We start from the raw sequence: 18,448 nt of genomic DNA, 5'->3' as shown, positions 1-18,448 counted from the left end.
ATTTGGCTTTGCATTGACAAAGAAATTAATGATTAGTTGGCCCAAGTCAGTGCTGAAAGCATCCTCTGGACCTAGTGGACATTGTCAGGAAGTAGCCACAGAGCCCACAGAGAGATGTTCTACATTTGTTAGACTTACACATAACTATACAGGCACCTGTGTGAAAAGACCCATAAGAATGCTAATTCCAATCTTTCTTTTCTTCAATCAGCGATATGCAAGAATTATTGCAAACACAGAAGTTTCCAGAAGCAAATCTAGAAACTATACCAGCGACAAGAACTGAGCTGTTAAATATTTATTCAGAGGATGAATATTTAAGGAAAATTCAAAAACGTGTACAGGAAGATACATTCGCTAGAGAGCAACGAGCAAAGAGACGACGAAAAATGCTAGTGGATCAGTTAGCAATACATGAGATTCAAGAGGTGGGAAATTGTATGCTGAAATACATAGTCCATGTGCATTTAATTAGTAATCTAAAATGTGCTTACAAATATGAAACAAGTACTTGTTGGCTAAATAAAATTTGAAGGGGATAAAGGGACTTGTACACACTTATGTCTAAATATCTCTTTTATGTTAATCTCAGAAAAATATGCAAGGTTGGCTGTTCTTCATCACCACCTTTATGGCATACACCATAGTACTAAACTTAAAAGAATGAAATTAGGGCAGCAGAAAAAAGATTGTTAAAAATCTACTGCAGGCCTGCCTTCTATTCCTTGCCTCCCTCCCCCAAAAGTTGGATAGCCTCTGCTATCAAAATGTATACTGGTTCTAAAGAAGTCTCTTATTTAAAAACAACAAAATATAGCATTCTTTGTTTGAAAACCTGTATTTACAAACGTGTCATAGGAAGGTTTTGATCTGGACTCATGAATTCTGAAATGGTTGTGCTGGGTGATATAAAGAATCAAAATTTTATTTGCAGGTCAGATATTTGGTGTTTGATGTGTTATGAAATACAAGATATGTCTCTGGAGAATGTCTGTGTTGTGTCTAAAAATGAATGTTGCAGATCATTGCATTTAAATCCTGCCCCATAAAGCACAAGGCTTTTATGGTTCTTCACACATTACTCCTTTAAAAAGCAGCTTTTAGATTACTGATTTCACAGATTGTCTCTTTTATAATTATTCTATCAAAACACAGCCTTGTAACTTATTGGGTTTTTTTTTATTTCCTGTTATTTTTTATTTTAGTAGTTCCCTGTGAGTTTCTTATATGTGTTGAACATATATTGCTGAGCCTATCTCTATTGCTAATACTAATAATACTAGTAATAATGATATCTCATAATAGCAGCATTTCAGATGTGCAGTATCTCTGAAAATATGAGTTATCGCACATATATATATATATACTGTTAGAGCCTTGACACCTAATGTCTGGAAATTTTTTGGAAATGTTAAGAAAAAGTTTGTTGGGATAAACATCTAGAAGTTAGGTGCTGCTCAATGTCTATCACAGTCATATTCTTGAAAAACACTAGTAGTGACTTGGAAAGGTCCATCTCTACATAAATCCTGTCTCAGAGTTCTTATTCAAAGAGATTTATATCACGTTCTTGTTGATACGCATAGGCCATGAACAAGTTTTGCAACCCACCTGTCTGAAATCACCGCAGTCCCAAAACTGGCTCTTTAAGCACTCTCAGCTCTTGCAGCCCCTGCAGTGTGGACCAGTGATTCTAACAGCTGTGGCTACCGGCCTCCAGAGCACTTGGTGGATACAGCAGCTCAGACTGCCTCCAGAGAGGCTCCAAATCAAGTGAAAACTAGCAATAGTGTTCCTTGCTTCCCAGGAAGAAAAATCAGCTTTGCTGTACGAACGATTGAAATCCCAGACTGCGGGAACTAGGAGAGACAAATTAGCATTTGACTGAAACAGTAATCTGACCATATCAGAGAATATATTTAGTGGTAATTTGGTCCTAAATTAACAGGAGAAAAACTGTGTTGTTGGAACTTTGTGAGATTTCAGACATTAGATGTTACTTAAGAGAAGTGGGAAGCAAACAGAAGTATTTTCTTTTAAAAATGAATGAATATATAAAACAGTTCAAGATTGCTTTTTCCATCTATTAAGTATTGAACCAGAAAGGGTTTATTGACTGAAATTGCAGCTGTTTATGTGCATTCAGGTCTGAGTTTTAGCTCCACTGCATAAATCGTGAACATGGCATGGGATCATTTAGAGTGGAAGGAATTTCATCCCTTCAGAGTGCTGTAATGTGTTTTCATATTTATAAAAGTTTATTAAAATAATCTTGTTCAATTTTTTGGTTTTTTGGTACACTGCAAGGTGGAGCTTTGGAGAGAAAATACTTTACAATTACATGACCGTACTCTAGGTGGAGCACAGCATGATGCCAGTCAGATTTTCATAGGCAAGTGTTGAAAGTGTTTGACAGTTGTGTCTTCATGCCAACTGAACCTTTATCTCCACTATTTCAATTATTGGTGATTTGTACATGCTATTTTTAATGGTCTGTTCAGATTTTATGTCTCTGATTAAAAAAATTATCAGACATAATTTACTATCAGCAGTATATTGAGAATGTGAAAATGGGAGGAGAAACAAATTGTTACTACCTTATTACTTGTCAATCCAATAGATTTGTGTGTGCTAAGCTCCAAGTTTTTGTCATAAAATGGTCATTTATGACTGCACAACAGCACAGAAATGTCTCACCTTTATGTAAATCAAACAAAGAAATAGAAAAATAGAAGAACATGATATAGTAACTATGTATGAACTACACAAAACATAAACACGTTAATGTTTGGCCACTGGATGCCACTGTTGTCTTAAGTAGGTAAACTGAAAAAGCGTCTATTATGCTTTCTTAGTAGTAATTTTTCAAAGTATTACTAAGTTGTCCTATTTGTGATATTTATGATTTCTTCCAGCACTTCACAGTTCTCCGTTCTCCGGAGATGCTGATAGAAAATGTTAGGTCACAAACTTTTTCTACAATTTTTATTTTCTGTCCTTGTATGTTCAGAAGTTTCAAAACTTTCCAGCCTTTGGCTTGAGTACTTTCTGCATTACTTTTTGTGTGAAAGATAGCTACTAATGCTGCACTCCTCCATCCAATGAGGATCCTTTTGGAAAGTACAAGTTTGGAGTTTTGAATCCTTATTTGTCTGTTGTGAAGTTTTGAATTAATTGCCTTTCTGTTTTTCTTGTTCCTGAAGAATTTCCTACTGACTCTCTTTAGGCCTAGTGGGTTTGACAAAGTATTTGATCACTTAAAATACTGAAGTTCTCTTCAGTTTTCTCACTGAAAATCTGTTTTGTCTGCTGTGAAGTGTTCTAAAGGAGCATCTTCCAATTTCCTTTATGAAGAGGAAATTCACCTAGAGAAGGTGTTTTAATTTCTCAGTGGACCAATTTGCACCATTCAGTTGATGATTTGAGCATGACACGTTAGGGTTTGAGCACTCTGTTAGGGGGTGGCTCCTTCAATTCCCTGCCAATAAGGAATTTAACATCTGTTTTCTACTAGTGAAGGCTTATTACTGCTGTAATAATTTGTAGTTGAGGGTAAGCAGCAACTAATGAAAAAAATTAAGGATATTTACTTGCAATAGGAAGTAAATTGTGTAACCTCTGCTCTTCTTTGAAATCTTAATTGAAATACTAAGTACCATGAAACAGTGGATAGAATTGAGGCAGAAAAGGGCACTGTACCTCCTGTTATTGCCTTGAGCTCATGAAGGTAAGAGAAAATGGACAGATTAACTCTTCAGTAGGCTGCAATATTGGAAAATTTCATCACCTGAGCTGTATTAAGTGACACAGGGAGTGAAGTTGTTATGACTGCATTGTTGCATTGTTTTCCATTGGATGTATGATGATAATTCCCTCCATAGACAAACAATTTACAAATAGTATGCTACAGATAAAGAACAAAAAAAGACATATTTGAAATGACGTCTTTATTTAGTGGAAGGTTTTGTAGAGAGATAATATAGCATCCAGGTGAAGGACTCTATGATTAAGGGCTGAGATGAGTGCCCATTTTTAATGGGGACTGTCTTGAGACTCAGTACTAGGAAAGCAGAGGGCAAAGCCCACATTTTGGTTAAAATAAGGAAAATATTAAGATATTTTTATAGTAGCTTAATATTTTCAAGTCACCAGAATTTAATTAGAAGGTACTTATTTCTAGGGAAAGGAACTTAAAAACTATGGAAAGAGATTTACATGCTTGTTTGTTTGTTTAGCTTCTCCCCACCATCAGCATTAAATATCTAAATTATTTAGAAAGTTCTTCTCTTATTATTGCAACTGTTGCAGTCATGCTTTGCATTAGAATTCTATTACAGGTATCCTGGCTCCATTCTGTAGGACAGATATAGATCTCTTCATGGAATTTTTTCATAGATAATGTCATATACAATCAAGTTGGATTTTTCATTTATAGGTGAAGTTACATAAGGTGTTTTGCCCTCTCTGTCACAGACAGCTGATGAAAAAAACAGATTGAAAGAAAATACTTTATTTTGATACTTTATTTTGGTGTATTTTTGTTTTTTATTTTTTGTTTTGTTTTTTTTTTAATTATTACTGACTGACTTTACTTGTGCCACTGTTTTTAGGAGAATGAATTTGAGATCTTCAAATCAGATCCCAATTTAAGTCCTTAAATTTGAGTACATTTCATAGCAGTTTTGATGCATCAGAAGCAAATATTCAGCAAATCAGAAATTTCCCCTAGAATTCTGCTGTAGCATTGGTATTTATAAGGCAAGCTGATGTTTTTGTTCAGGACTCAAAAAGAGTTTCAGACTGTGATAGTAAGGCAAAACTTGATGTTAGATTAAGCATTAGTTTAGATACCAAGAAGAGTCTGGAGAAGTGTAACAGTGAAAAGGTACTTTTATGTTTCAAGAATACTTTAAAAAATAACAACTCACAGCCTTCTAAATGTCTGTGCATACAGACCACATCTCAAGCAATAGCTCAGAATGATTTTCCTTTTGTACTGCATAGTATATTATTTTCATGTCCCAGTAAGGACACTGGAACTATGACCCAGAAGTCTTGTATTTTGCCTGGTTTTGAAAAAATTTTCCTCATAGTCCCAACCTGCTGAATAGGGAAGAATGGAGAATATAATTACCCAATTCCCCCAGAAGAAGAAAAAATTTCAAATCTGTAGAAAATAGATTGCTCAAGGATGCTGAAGATTATGGCTGAGAATAGGACTGGTGAATAACAGGGTTAAATTAATGATTTGAAGAAAGGGTATATATTCAGATAAGAAGCTGTTATTTGAAATATGCTGCAGTTTCTTTGCACATGGGAAATAACTACATTAAAATGGAGTTAGTCTGACCAGATGTATTTTTACTGGGTATCTCAGTTAAGACATATTTTGAATTCTTACATAGTTTGTGCAAATTGTACCAATAAATAGATATTAATGTTGTTCTGAATTTATGTCCCATGTAAGTAGGTGAATGCCATTATATGACAGCATTTCTATTTCTCATATTAGACACTGATGAGTTTTCTAGGAAATAGTTTATCAGCTGTGCTTAGTACTATTATTTTTTTATCTTTTAGAAGGTTTACCGGGAGGAGCAGCTCATTTACAGGCTAATGAAACAATCTCAGCATGAGCGAAGGATTGCTGCTCAACTCATGCATGTTCGGCATGAAAAAGAGGTGATAAGGCAAAACAGAATTTTCAGGGAAAAGCAATATGAAGAAAGACGGCGGAAGGAGTTCCAGGAAGCCCTTGACAGAGAAGCGGTAAAAGATTGATCTGTGAATTGCTGCAGGAGTGCTAGAGTACCTTCCTGTTACAAAATGGAATTTGTGTTGCTAACTGTTAGACTTCAGGACTTTTCTGGGGACATGATGATTTAGTGATAAATATATTCTTTTGTCCTTGTTTGAAGTCACAGCTATAAGCAATAAGGATGTAACTGTAACTGTGGAACTGAGTGCATTTTGTACTGTGTTAGTAGTCTGGGGGAATTTTGCAGTGAGAAAGAACAGCTAATCTACCTGATCCAGTGAAAGCTGGGCCTGCCCATGGCAGCAGGTTTGAACTAGGTGTCCTCTAAAGGTCCCTTCCTACCCAAACCATTCTATTGTTCCATGGTCCTGTATTAAGGGATAAAGGTGAGGAACTGAAAATCTGATTTTTCTTCCATATTGATTGTAATGTCTTCATAGGAAGACTTCTCTGTGTGCTGAGTTTTAAAAGGCACAGTCTCACAGAGGCAACTGGACAATAACCTAAGTTCCCGTTTCAGGAATCATGTTCTTAATTTCATTTAGATATGATCTGTTAAAGTTTGTTTTTGAAAAATGCTGGAGTAGTTTCACTCATGAGCACTAATTTCTGCTTTGAAGCTTTAATTTGATCAAAATGACTTATAATTCTGTGGAAAACTGCCAAGTGCTATGCTCATGGTAGGCCATAATGTAATACTAGAATTTTTTTTCTCCTGTCAAAAACGATCAGCAAATACAAATCCTACAACACAGGTGGAATACTATGTAATCAGCAGCTATAGCTTTTGATCACATCATCTTTTTAAGTATGCTTTCAGCCCCCACCACAGGGGGTGGTGATGGAGCATGCCACTACAGGAACTACTGATAATTTTCTACCATGACCAGAAATCTTTCAAAGATTGAACAACATCAATAATATGAAATTATTTGAAGATCAGACTCTAGTAAGATAAATTACATGTTCTAAACTGGTTGTTACATTGAAAGCTGCAATTTCACTGCCCTCAAGGACTGAATATGTCTTAATCTGTTATTCATAAAAGAAGTAATAGGCTTCTCCTTTATTTTATTCTATTTTAGAAAGCAAACAAATGGGAATTTACAGAGTGAATAAAAATGCTTAGATTTGTTTATGTGTTAGTCTGCCTGCTGGCTGTGCAACTCTGGTGAGAATCAAGCTGTTCTTGTTTCTTAAGTTAGTTTTCATTTTCGGGACTGTGTACCTCTGCACTTTCATTTTCATTGCAGTCTCAAATTTTTTCCTTAAAAACAATTCTAGGCTCTTGCAAAGCAAGAAACTATTGATAATGAAGAACAAATAACCAGAGAAAGAAAATACCATGAGAAAATTGCTGCTGAAAGAGCTCAGGCACGCTATAAAAAGCATTATTCTATGTGTTGGGAAATGATAGACCAAATCATTGATATATCGACAAAAGTAGGAGAATATCGTCAACTGACGAACAAGTGAGTATGTAGCTGCTAGGCAAAACTAACAGCTGTTAGGCTGCATTAATCAGACTGGTTTAAGCATTATAGCAAATTATGTAGTTCTCAGATATTTTACATGGCAGCTGAAATTAGTTTGAATGTGAGAATGGTAGCATTATTTTTGTGTGTGGATTGACTGGTGCGTAATTCAGAGTGAACTAATGCTACAGCCTTAGCATGATTTCTTGAAAACTCAACTGACTTGAATTCTTAGGAGACCAAAATCCACTAGGGCCACAGTTTGTGGAACTGCTGATTTCCTTTCTTATTAACAAATTCCTTAGTTAAAAGTTAAAACTGAATGGTGCTCATCTCATCCTAGTTTGCTTCACTAGGTGAACACTTCCTCAGAATAATACAAACAGGATGAATTTCCCAAGTTATATATGCTGCCTGGAGTGTCCAAAATACATCAACTGAGCCCAGGTTCTCCTGAGTCCTCCATGCTATGATTCCCTCTTCTGACATGCCCTAATTACACAGGGTTTTTGAGAAGGTCCTACAAAGGCAGTAATCTCCAAGTGCCCATGCTGTAGAAGTGTTTCAAATATTGTGGAGTGGGGAGTTACTGCTGTGGTTCTTTCATTAATACTCAGTGATTTGACTGTGGGTTTAGACTTACAGTATTAGAAAATGCCAAAATCTTATTGCTTTTTAGTGTAATTTTATGTTAAAATAATAAAAGTGTAACAATATGAAATACACATGATTATTTAATAGAAATTATATAAATTTAGGCTTATTTAGTATGTGGTAAAATAGTCAACCTAGGCACATAGTTTAGTGAAATTACTAACTAAAGAAAAAGTTTAATTCATATAATTCTGAATTAATTTTGACTTTGAGAAAAAAATATTCTATATATTTTTTTGGTAAGAGGAGGCTTTACAGCACAAAAGAAAGAATATTTTGGGGCAGGGAAAAGTAGCAATAACAAAACTGTTACTACACAGCTCTGCTAGCCAAATATTGTGTGATGACACATTGTGAAAACACTGAAGCCTACAAGTGTCTACAACTGTCATAAAAGGAAACAAACACTTATAAGAGGCTGTAATAATTACAGGATGCATTATAAACTATAGCTAGTTTAGCATATGCTTGTTTCATGATTGGAATTCTTGTAAATTTGGGTACACTATTGGATATTGCCAAATATCCAGCCTTCTAATTTTTTGTTTAAAACTGTTTTTTTTTTCTTTTCCCTTTTTTCATTTTTATGCAGCCGTGTTCCATTTAAACTGATGCTGGATTGGAAGGAACTTTTTTTTAAAGGAAAACCAATATATGAACAAGCCTCAGTTCAACCTTTGTCAGATGAACCTAGCCCAGAACAACTTGTAGAGCTGAATAAAATCAGTCTGTTAGATGAAAAAGATTATGGTGAATACAAGGTACACCAAACTGATAAGGCGTAATGGAAGATAATACACCTTGCTTTTTCAAAATCATAAACTTCATGTTGTGATCTTGCATTTTGTTCTATTACTGGTTTCTGTTGGCAAGTTTAGACAAGCATTTTCTTTTCATTGCCTGATGTTTTGTATGAAAACTGTATTTGATGTTAGTAGGAGTTATAATTCCATTCTTATGTATAACCTTGATTATATTTCATGAGTTGTAGGACCAACATGTTAATTGCAATGCAGTGAATTTTCAGCTAATTGAAATTTAAAGATATAGTTAATATTACCAGATTGGAAAATGCAACGGAATGTAACCAGTAAAAACAGTAAAATGAAATACCAGAAATGTTACAAAACCCGAACTCTTAATTTCAGCAATTTTGAGTGAAAGCTTTCTAGCAAGATGCATTGGTTTGAGTGAACTATTGGTTTTAATACAGTAACCTTTTTTGGAAATTATTAAAAATGGCTGACATTTTTCTTAATCTTCTGTTAGAATACAAGTGAATATTTTTCAGGGTATATTAACTTCATCAACTTTTCAATACATCAGTGTTATTTCAAAATTGAAAGATTAAGGGTTGATGGTTCCTGGTTAAAATGTGTTGTACAGTTTTTTAAAAATTATATTCATGGTTATATTAATTAAATCCCACTACATATTTAGACTTTTCAAATAGCCTTGTGAGTAGAATGTGACAAAATCATGGCAAATACCCAGTCTTTTTCTTGTTGGGGATTTATAACAGAGAGCACTAATGAAAAATTAAGTTTTTCAGTCATAGTTTTGTTTACATTATGAAGTCTCAGTAATCTTCTATAAGTGTAACATCACTGAATGTCAGAAAAATTTATTGATACATTTAAGGCCTCTTTTTTCCTGCCAGGCTATTTCAAATTATTTCGTATTTAATTTATTCCCAGATGTTGTTAGTCTTATACCTTTCTGAATCATTATTAACCAAAAACTGCCATCATATGATGTGTGAAATTGTTGGCACAAGTTCATACTTATGTCTTCTAAAAACCTTAGTGAACAGCTAATTCTTTCAAAGTCTTGCTTCTAGATAAAAATTTGTTGGCTGGTCATTCTCACAATGTTTGTAGAGATTTTCCTAATGTTTGTGAAAAAAGCCCAGGACAGGCAGTTTGGCATCTCTCAAGAATACCTTGCCTACATTAGGCATACCAGCTAAAAGTGTCAGGTGTATTTGATAAAATACAAGAAAATGCAGTGCCATCAGTCCATTGCACATTACATATTATATTTTATTGTGAGAATAAGTTTTTGAAACTACCATGTTATAAGTTGTGGCTAATCACTTAATAAATTAACACAATAACCAAAAACCAAGCTTAGCATTAGGTACTGCTGGAATAATTGCTGGTTTCGTTCAAAAGTACTGACCATGAATTACATAACTCCCATGTGAATGCCTGAAAACTTGTTTCTGAAAGGTAAACTATTTTACCTCGTGAGAGGTACAGTCCAACAGTCCTCTGGTTAAAAGGGTCAGATAACTGAAAAGTGGGGGAACCCATTCCACTTGGAATTAATTTTTTCTAGAGGTCTAATAGAATTTAAAGAACTGACCCTTCTCTACCTATAGGTTTAAAGAAAAATCATTCAGATAGTGCAAGTATTTGGGTTTTGTTAAGGATGTCTTTTCAATTACACATGAAGAAGTATGTTTTCTGAGAGATGATAGAGAGGGGATAGGGTGCAACCCAAAAATTTTTACTTGATTTGTTTATACTTATTAAAAATAAGTGACTTCTAATATTAATTTAAATTTATTTTAGACTGATAATTAAATTGTTTTTTTTGTTCTAGTAGACATGTTCAAAGTCAGCATTGATCATGTTCTACTAGTAAAATGTATGCTATGGCAATACATGGTCCAGATAGTAAATTCAGGAGAATTTTGCATATTCTACCCAGAACATTAGTTCAAAACCTTATCTTTGAGTAGAACTTTAGCATTGTTTGCTTCTGTTGATGGTGATGAAATATTTAATTTATAGAATGACACAATGGTTTTGATTAAAGGCTTGTGAAGGTCATTTGCTTAAAGCAGGGCCAGCTTCTGAGGCAGGTGAGGTTGCTTAGCATCATTTGGTCAACTTTCAATTATTCCAAGGATAGACATTTCACAGATTCTCTGTGCAATCTTTTACCATGATTTACTAGTCTCATTGTGAACCAGTTTTTTCTTCCTTTTTACCTGCTTGGAATGTTCCTGGCTGAAATCTTTGACTTTGCCTTCAAAGCTTTGTTGTGCACCCAAAATGAAGAGACAAACTAGAGTCTTATGGGAAATTTTATTAGTCTACACATTTCCAAACAGCTGTTTAATATTCTCCAACCAAATGAATATTAATTCAGGACTAGTATTATTCTGCATACTAAAATATCTTTTAGATTCTTGCAGCATAAACTCCAGGACAGCTGGACTTTCCTTATGCTATAAGATGCGAAACTGGTAGAGTAACAGTACAGTTCTGTGTTCCATTCTTTGGACTACATTCTTTCATTCTTCCAGTGTGATTTTCAATAAAATGATCTTTACTACTAAAACCTATTAAATCATACAATTGATAAATTTCTATTTATCTCAGGGTAGATGAACTGGAAGTTTCTACTCGATATTTCCTTCCCTTAATGAAGTTTGAACTTGTTTGAGTTGCTGGCTTTGGTTTGATTTTTTTTTTTCTCTCTATTGAATGTGTGTTAGGCAAATACATGTATTTGAAATCTTTACTAATGAAATTTTCAGAGGTTTAAAAGTGATACTGGGCAATAATGTTGCCCAGTTTTAGAATGCAGAATATTAGGATAGTGAATTTCTAGTACAAAAATCAGCTACTGATTAATTCTATAATATTGGTGAAATTACTTTTCATGGGTATGGAATTAAAGAAGTTATATAGGAATCTGTATTAAATTTGCTCAGCAAAGTTCTGATAGTGGGGAGCTGCAGACATGGCTTCTCTGAGAGTCTGCTGAAAGCTTCCCCCATGTCCCATGTGTCAATGCCAGCACCGACTCCAAGGTGGTCTCGTCACTGGCCCAGGCTGAGCCAACCAGGGATAGCAGTGACAACTCTGTGATAAAATATTTAAGAAGGAAAAAAAGGGTTTGTGCAGATGTCAGAGAAGAGAGGAGTGAGAAGGTGTGAGAGGAACAGCTCTGCAGACACTGAGGTCAGTGGTGAATGACGAGGAGGAAGTGCTCCATGCTCTGTTGTTGAGATCCTACCCTAACCCATGGAAGCTCATGGTGGTGCAGAGATCCACCTGCAGCCCCTGGAGGAGCCACAGCAGAGCAGCTGGGTGTGCCTGAAGGAGGCTGGGACCCCATGGAAGCCTGTGCTGGAGCAGGCTCCTGGCAGGAGCTGTGGCCTGAGCAGAGAGCCCCTCACTGGAGCAGGCTCCTGGCAGGAGCTGTGGCCTGAGCAGAGAGCCCCTCACTGGAGCAGGCTCCTGGCAGGAGCTGTGGCCTGTGCAGAGAGCCCCTCACTGGAGCAGGCTCCTGGCAGGAGCTGTGGCCTGTGCAGAGAGCCCCTCACTGGAGCAGGCTCCTGGCAGGAGCTGTGGCCCATGGAGAGAGCAGCCCTCACTGGAGCAGGTTCCCTGGCAGGACTTGTGACCCTATGGGGGACCCATGTTGGAGCAGCGTGTTCATGGAAGGCTGTACCCCATGAAAGGGACCAAGTTGGAGCCATTTGTGAACTGTAGCCCATAAGGAGGACTCAGGCTGGGTATATTGGTGGAGGACTGGCTCCTGTGAGAAGGACTGCATGCTGGAGCGGATGAAGGTTCCACTCTGAGGAGAAAGCAGCAGCAGAAGCAACATGAGGAATTGAACATAACCCCCATTCCCTGTTCTCTTGTTCTGCAGGGCAGGAGGAATTACACAATTTGGAATAAAGTTTAGCCTGGAAAGGAGGGAGGTCTGGGAGGACGATGTTTGTAGGATTTGTTTTAGTGCTCACCATCCTGTCTGATTTTGATTCATGGTAATTTCAACCAGTTCCCCCAGGTCGAGTCTATTTTCGAGTCTATTTGCCCATAGTGGTAACTGGTGAGTGATCTCTTCCTGTCCTTAACTCATGAACCTTTTGTTGTATTTTCTCTGTGGCATCTATCCAGAGGCAGAATCACAGAATCTATGAAAATGTTTATATAAGTACTTGTCTTTCAACTAGTTATTAGTGAACATTGATAAATATTTAATGACTATGACATAATTATAGGTTTTAATGAGGTTCTGTTCTAAAAACTATGTTGTTATTGAGTACTATTCAAATTTAATTATTTTATGTATTTTTTATGTGAATAAGTATGTATATTTAGAAAGATGGAAGGCAAGATTATAGCAATATTGAGATTTGCTAATTTGTCATTTATACAGAGTATGACAGGGGAATGGAGCCCAGCTGAAGAGAACAGTGAAAACAAACCTCCTCCTAATAATAACATATTGGGTCATATACTTCGTAGACTGATGGAAATGTTCTATCCTCCAAAACCCAAATCTTCACGTGAATTTCCTTCATTTCCTGTCAAGGGATGTGTTTTGGGAAAAATGTTTAGTGGAAAAACTACCTGTGCAAAGTTTATTGAAAAAGGTAGAGGTTGTTTGTTTGTTTGCCAAAAATTCTTTAAAATATTTGTGTTAAAATCCCACTCTTAAATTAAAATTGTTTGGGAAAATCATTGCATTAATAATTCTTGAACCTCAGATGCATCTGTATTTTGCTGGGGTTGATTGCATGTCATTCCTTTGTTATATTTCAAAATAAACTTAGGAACACTGGAACTTGAAAGTAATATTAATATTGTACTGTAATGTTAATACTTCTTTGTTGAGAATTGGGAAATGCTTTTGGTGAACTTCTTTGGAGATACTGGTTTTAGAAGAGACTAGTAAGATAACTATGTGATTGTCGATAGACACTGTGAAGTAGTTACAGAGAAGAAAGACTGAAAACAATTTACATTAGAAGCCCAGATTAAATAATTAATTTAACTGATTGTAATAGTTTCTCTGTATGTATACTCAACTCATATTGTAGCTATCTAATATTTTTGTGTATTAGTTTGCAATATTCAGGTACTATCTGTTGGCACTCTGGTTCAGGAGGCCATTGAAGCTTTTCTTAATAATGAAATGAAAAGTGAATCCAGCATAATATCACAGGAAGCAGAGAGTTCTGGAGAGCAAAATGAGGTAAGTATATTCCCTAGTTTTGGTCTTGGCTCTAACAGGTAGATGGGAATGAAATGTGTAAGGAAAAAAGCATGCTTGAATTTTTTTACTCAATTTCTGACTTAATTCTAGGTTTTGACAGGTAAGACTGGAAGATTCAGCTTGAATTTACAGGCTAGTTTTTTCTGTAAAATGTCATTTTCATTCTAATCCATTTCCTGTCATATTTGATACAAGGACCAGGAAAACTTACCAAATTCACCACCAAATCTAGAGGAGCTTGAAACCACAGACGCACAACTTACCACAGAACTTACCACAGAACCCAGCACGGAACTTACCATAGAACTTACCACAGAACCCAGCACAGAACTTAGCACAGAACCGACCACAGAACTTACCATAGAACTTACCACAGAACCCACCACAGAACCCACCACAGAACTTAACGCAGGTAAGTATTTCTCATTGCACAGATTTTCCTGTGTGTCTCAGGGTCTTGGGATACCTCAGTTGTTTGCATGTCCCAGCAGACGTTTTCCCCAGCCCTTCTTTTGTGGAGAGATCTGCAAAAGCCCTTTTTGTTACCTTTCTGCCTAGACGCAAGACAAGGCCTTTTCCCCATGAAGAAAGCCAAATACTGAAACAAATTTCCTGGAGAGTTAGTGTAGTCTCCATCTTTGTAGGTTTTCCAGTTCACATGGGGTAAACAACTGAGCAACCTAGTCGGACCTTATAACTGATGCCACTTTGAGCAGAAGGTTGTATTTGAACCAGGTGACATGGAGAAGTTGCTTCCAACCTAAATTTCTCAACGCTCCTATGATTCTAACAATTTTATGTACCTTCTCTATTGATTTGTTCAAAGAACAATAACAAACCATGTACTTTTATTCTTTATCTGTAATAATGAATTTGATAGTAATAGCATCATCAAACTTTATTTTAGACAATTGTCCTGTTGAAAAGGATACATCCCAGGAAGAAATCCAGGAAGAATTTGAATTGGATAGCAGTCAGGATGGCCTATCCAAGGTTAGTAGTCCAATTTTAGTTTCTACTTTATAAAAATACATCCATAGAAGTGGTTAAGTTCATAATTCTGAATTACTGACATGACTTCAAGTATTTTCTGAAATATGAAAAGGGCTTTTGTGAAAATCTGTTCCTCTGCATGTTGTTTAGAGTTGTACTTCTTATTAAAATTCTATATTTTTTGTGAAATCTCACATTTACATAAGATGTGATATTTTCTATGGCATTTCTGAGTTAGCAAAAATGTATTTCTGCTTGCTGCAGCCAAGCAGATAATTCCTCCTGTGACAAGGTTTCTTTTCTTTATGTTAAAAATGCTTAATTCTACAGTGATTTCTATGGCCTACTGCTAATTCAAAATTACTTCTGGAGCTATGATATAAAAGAATACTTGTAATACTAATGAATTTATGTGCTGCTGTATGAAGTAATCAGTGGTAATGGATATCAGAATGAGCTGAGAATCAGAACACTTAATTTTAATTTCTTGGCCTTCATATCCTTAGTTTCTCTATCTTGTTTTTTTCGGCATTTTTTTGAGTATAATCATGGAAATCAGGTTGAGATTTCAATTAAACTAGGCATCTTTTATAATTTAAAAATGGTCTATTCTCCTTAGTAGACTCACCCCAACTGTTATTGATAAATAACAGCCACCACCCCCAATATAAATAAATAAATAAATAGTATATTATATGAAATGTGGAGTCACACACTTTTCAACAACTCTTTTTAATGACAGTTATGGACATTCTCAGCATACTTCTGTTGCACTCTTCCACAGCTGTCTGTGCGTGCCAAACTTGGTGCTGAATTACAGAAATGGCTGAAGAACGGAAAAAGTGTTCCTGATGAATTGCTAGTTGACATCCTATTGGAAGCCATTACGTATGAAACTGTATAGATGCTTGCTTTTATCTACTCTTGTTTGACAGAAAATTGTCTCAACTATCCTGAAATGCCGTTAGCACTTAAGTTCTTACATGAATATCATTTAAGTTGTATTACTCCCATTAGTATACTGTAAATTATAAAATAGATTTTCCTGTTTATTTCTTGAGCAAAAGATTTATTTGAGAAAACTTAAAGTATGCCTCTGAGTAGTCTCTAGAGTGGTTTTGAAATCTTTATTTATCAAGACAGCAAAAATCATTTTGTTTCTGAATTTTTCACTTTAATTAGACTTGATGCTATTTTCTTCTGATTTAAAATCCATTACTTTACAGTCTAATAATATCTGTCATATTCTGTATGCATCAGGAAATTTAATGTACTGAATTAAGAATGGATGGTGGCTAGAGCAAGCTGTTATTTCAGTTTTATTATTAAGCTATCATTTCACTGTGTAATTCTGGTTCTTCATTTCCTTTTAGCCAAATATCACCAGAGAAGGGGTGGATTGTGGAGGGGTTTCCAATGACAATCAATCAGGCAAAGCTATTTGAAAAATCCTATACAGGGATTGATGTAGAAGCAAAAGATCCAATTTCTGAAAAGCTGTCCCTTGCTATAGATCCCAGAGCCCCTACCCAGCCTCGTCCTACCTCACCTGCATTTGATGTTTCTATATTATTGGATATTTCAGACAGTCTGGTACTGGAACGTGCAGCTAACATGAAGTGTAAGTTTCCAACTCCTATTAACAAAGTAAGATGACAAGCAGATATCTGTAACTTGTAGTTAATAATGCAAAATAGCATTACTGAAAAATTTCTTTATCTCACAGTATCATTTTGTTAATGGTACCTTGAATACTTCCAGGTTATTTCAGATACTTCTGTTTGTTTCAGACAAAGGCAGATCAAAAGTGGGCAAGTGCATGTCTATGTGCTTTCTTGTATTTGTACTCTCACTGCAGCTGAGATAGCACAGTGGGTGGTGTTAGATATCACATAAAACAGCAGCAGGAAAAAACCACAAGTTACAATAGATGCAGAATATACTGCATTACAAGTGTGTGTCTGTAAATAGTGTTTTTCTTCAGGAGACACACTTATAAAGGGAAAAAGGAAATTATAGACAGAGGGATGAGCCAATACTCATTCCCTGAGAATGCCAGAATAAATTCCCTATTGATTACTGCCTTTGTCTTGTCTTCAGTTAGTCAGGGAATGATCAGAAATTGAAGTCAATTCTGGTCAAACAAGGCAAAGACATCAAAGGTTTTTTGAGAGCTTTTTCACTTCCAGACCACACATTTTAAGACCTTGCTGAAACAGTCGTTTTTTAATGAGTATGTCATGTGTTATCCAAATTAGGAGGAGATTCTTCTTTGTAGTTTTCATTGCAGTGCATAGATGGCAAATAGCTTGAGTTAAAGCACTATATACATTTGGCTTTTATGTATGGGTAGGAGTGAGGATGGGACAAGATCTTTAGAGCTTTTGCTAAAAATCTGTTGGGGATAAATGTACAGAGACTTTAAAATTGCTAATTTTAAGACCTTATGCTGCCAAAACACTTGTAACATGTGGTTATATTTAATAAAATCCCAGAAATACACATAGAATTTATTTCATAAGATGTAAATGTGATGACAGAAAGAATCAATAGAACAATTTAAAATCTAATGAATTAAAGGCTTTTTTAAAATTTAAAGAAGACTCAGAAAGAGAGAATACTTTGTCTTTTGATGAAGTGGGATGTCTGTTCATTGTGAAAAGTAGGTACTTTGGATGAAATTGGGAAAATACCTTCTAATTGGTAGAGTAGATAAGCCTGAAATAGTCACACAGGAATGCTCCACATCTTCAACTGGAGATTTCAATGGCTAAAAAGCATCCATTAGGAAATGTTAGTGCTATAATTGGCTGTGCCCTTAAACTGAGGAAGAGGCAGGACACCCTGCTGGTGTTGGGTGGTACCCAACTTTTAAGTTAAGAAATGTAAAATCAAGAAACACTGAATTTGTTCTTAAAATTATTATCTTGGTTTGGGTGAATAACTGTCTGAATAATTGCCTTTTTGAATATATGCTTCTATATTAGTTTTCCACACAGTTGATGAAAGAAAGGCTTCTCAGTCTGAACAGAGCAGCAATCAAAATTCAGATTCTGAAATCCTAGAAGAAAATATTGACTTGGCCAGGGAGCAGGTGCTACATAGGTAAGTTACATGAAGTACAAAAATATTACTTCAGCCAGATGTTAGGTGTGTAACAGATCTGAGTCTCATATGTGATCCAGGACAATACTTACAGTGCTTAATGTTAAGAATTTACTTAGACCTTTCTATAATGTGGAGCCTAAAGGGTATTTTCATTTTCTGCGCAATATAAATCCTCCTGGAAAAGAAGAATTCTTGTGTTTGATTTTCCAGGGTATTGTTCCAAGGGGAATTTAGTTTTCAGGTATATATTGCATGAACTGTGTATACATTCTGTGTATATATATATGTGTGTGTGTGTATCTATGTGTGCACTTATATCTGAGGTCTGTCACACGTGTGACTGCCCTTAAGTGAAATACACTTGATTTAAGTTAGAGATTTTGTAAAATGTTATTTTCCACTTCTACATTTACAAAAACCACTTAGTTTTCTA

At 35.6% G+C, this 18,448-nt stretch overlaps 1 protein-coding gene across 1 annotated transcript in view; it reads left to right on the top strand.

Annotated features, from left to right (window-relative positions):
- SPEF2 (sperm flagellar 2) overlaps window positions 1-18,448 on the top strand; it is a 116,405-nt gene that overhangs the window by 12,705 nt on the left and 85,252 nt on the right. The window contains exons 6-16 of the mRNA XM_054283437.1: window positions 212-428; window positions 5,581-5,769; window positions 7,043-7,230; window positions 8,480-8,648; window positions 13,075-13,291; window positions 13,763-13,893; window positions 14,110-14,326; window positions 14,822-14,907; window positions 15,692-15,795; window positions 16,281-16,528; window positions 17,895-18,012. Of these exons, the coding sequence (XP_054139412.1) occupies window positions 212-428; window positions 5,581-5,769; window positions 7,043-7,230; window positions 8,480-8,648; window positions 13,075-13,291; window positions 13,763-13,893; window positions 14,110-14,326; window positions 14,822-14,907; window positions 15,692-15,795; window positions 16,281-16,528; window positions 17,895-18,012 (1,884 nt within the window). The remainder of the gene's footprint in view (window positions 1-211; window positions 429-5,580; window positions 5,770-7,042; window positions 7,231-8,479; window positions 8,649-13,074; window positions 13,292-13,762; window positions 13,894-14,109; window positions 14,327-14,821; window positions 14,908-15,691; window positions 15,796-16,280; window positions 16,529-17,894; window positions 18,013-18,448) is intronic.

Source organism: Melozone crissalis, unplaced genomic scaffold (assembly GCF_028551555.1).
Source record: "Melozone crissalis strain CALT ecotype California unplaced genomic scaffold, PUWL_Pcris_2 ptg000036l_1, whole genome shotgun sequence".
Classification (NCBI taxonomy): domain Eukaryota; kingdom Metazoa; phylum Chordata; class Aves; order Passeriformes; family Passerellidae; genus Melozone; species Melozone crissalis.
Note: the sequence above shows the minus strand (reverse complement) of the source record. Positions and strands in the feature narration are given on the sequence as shown.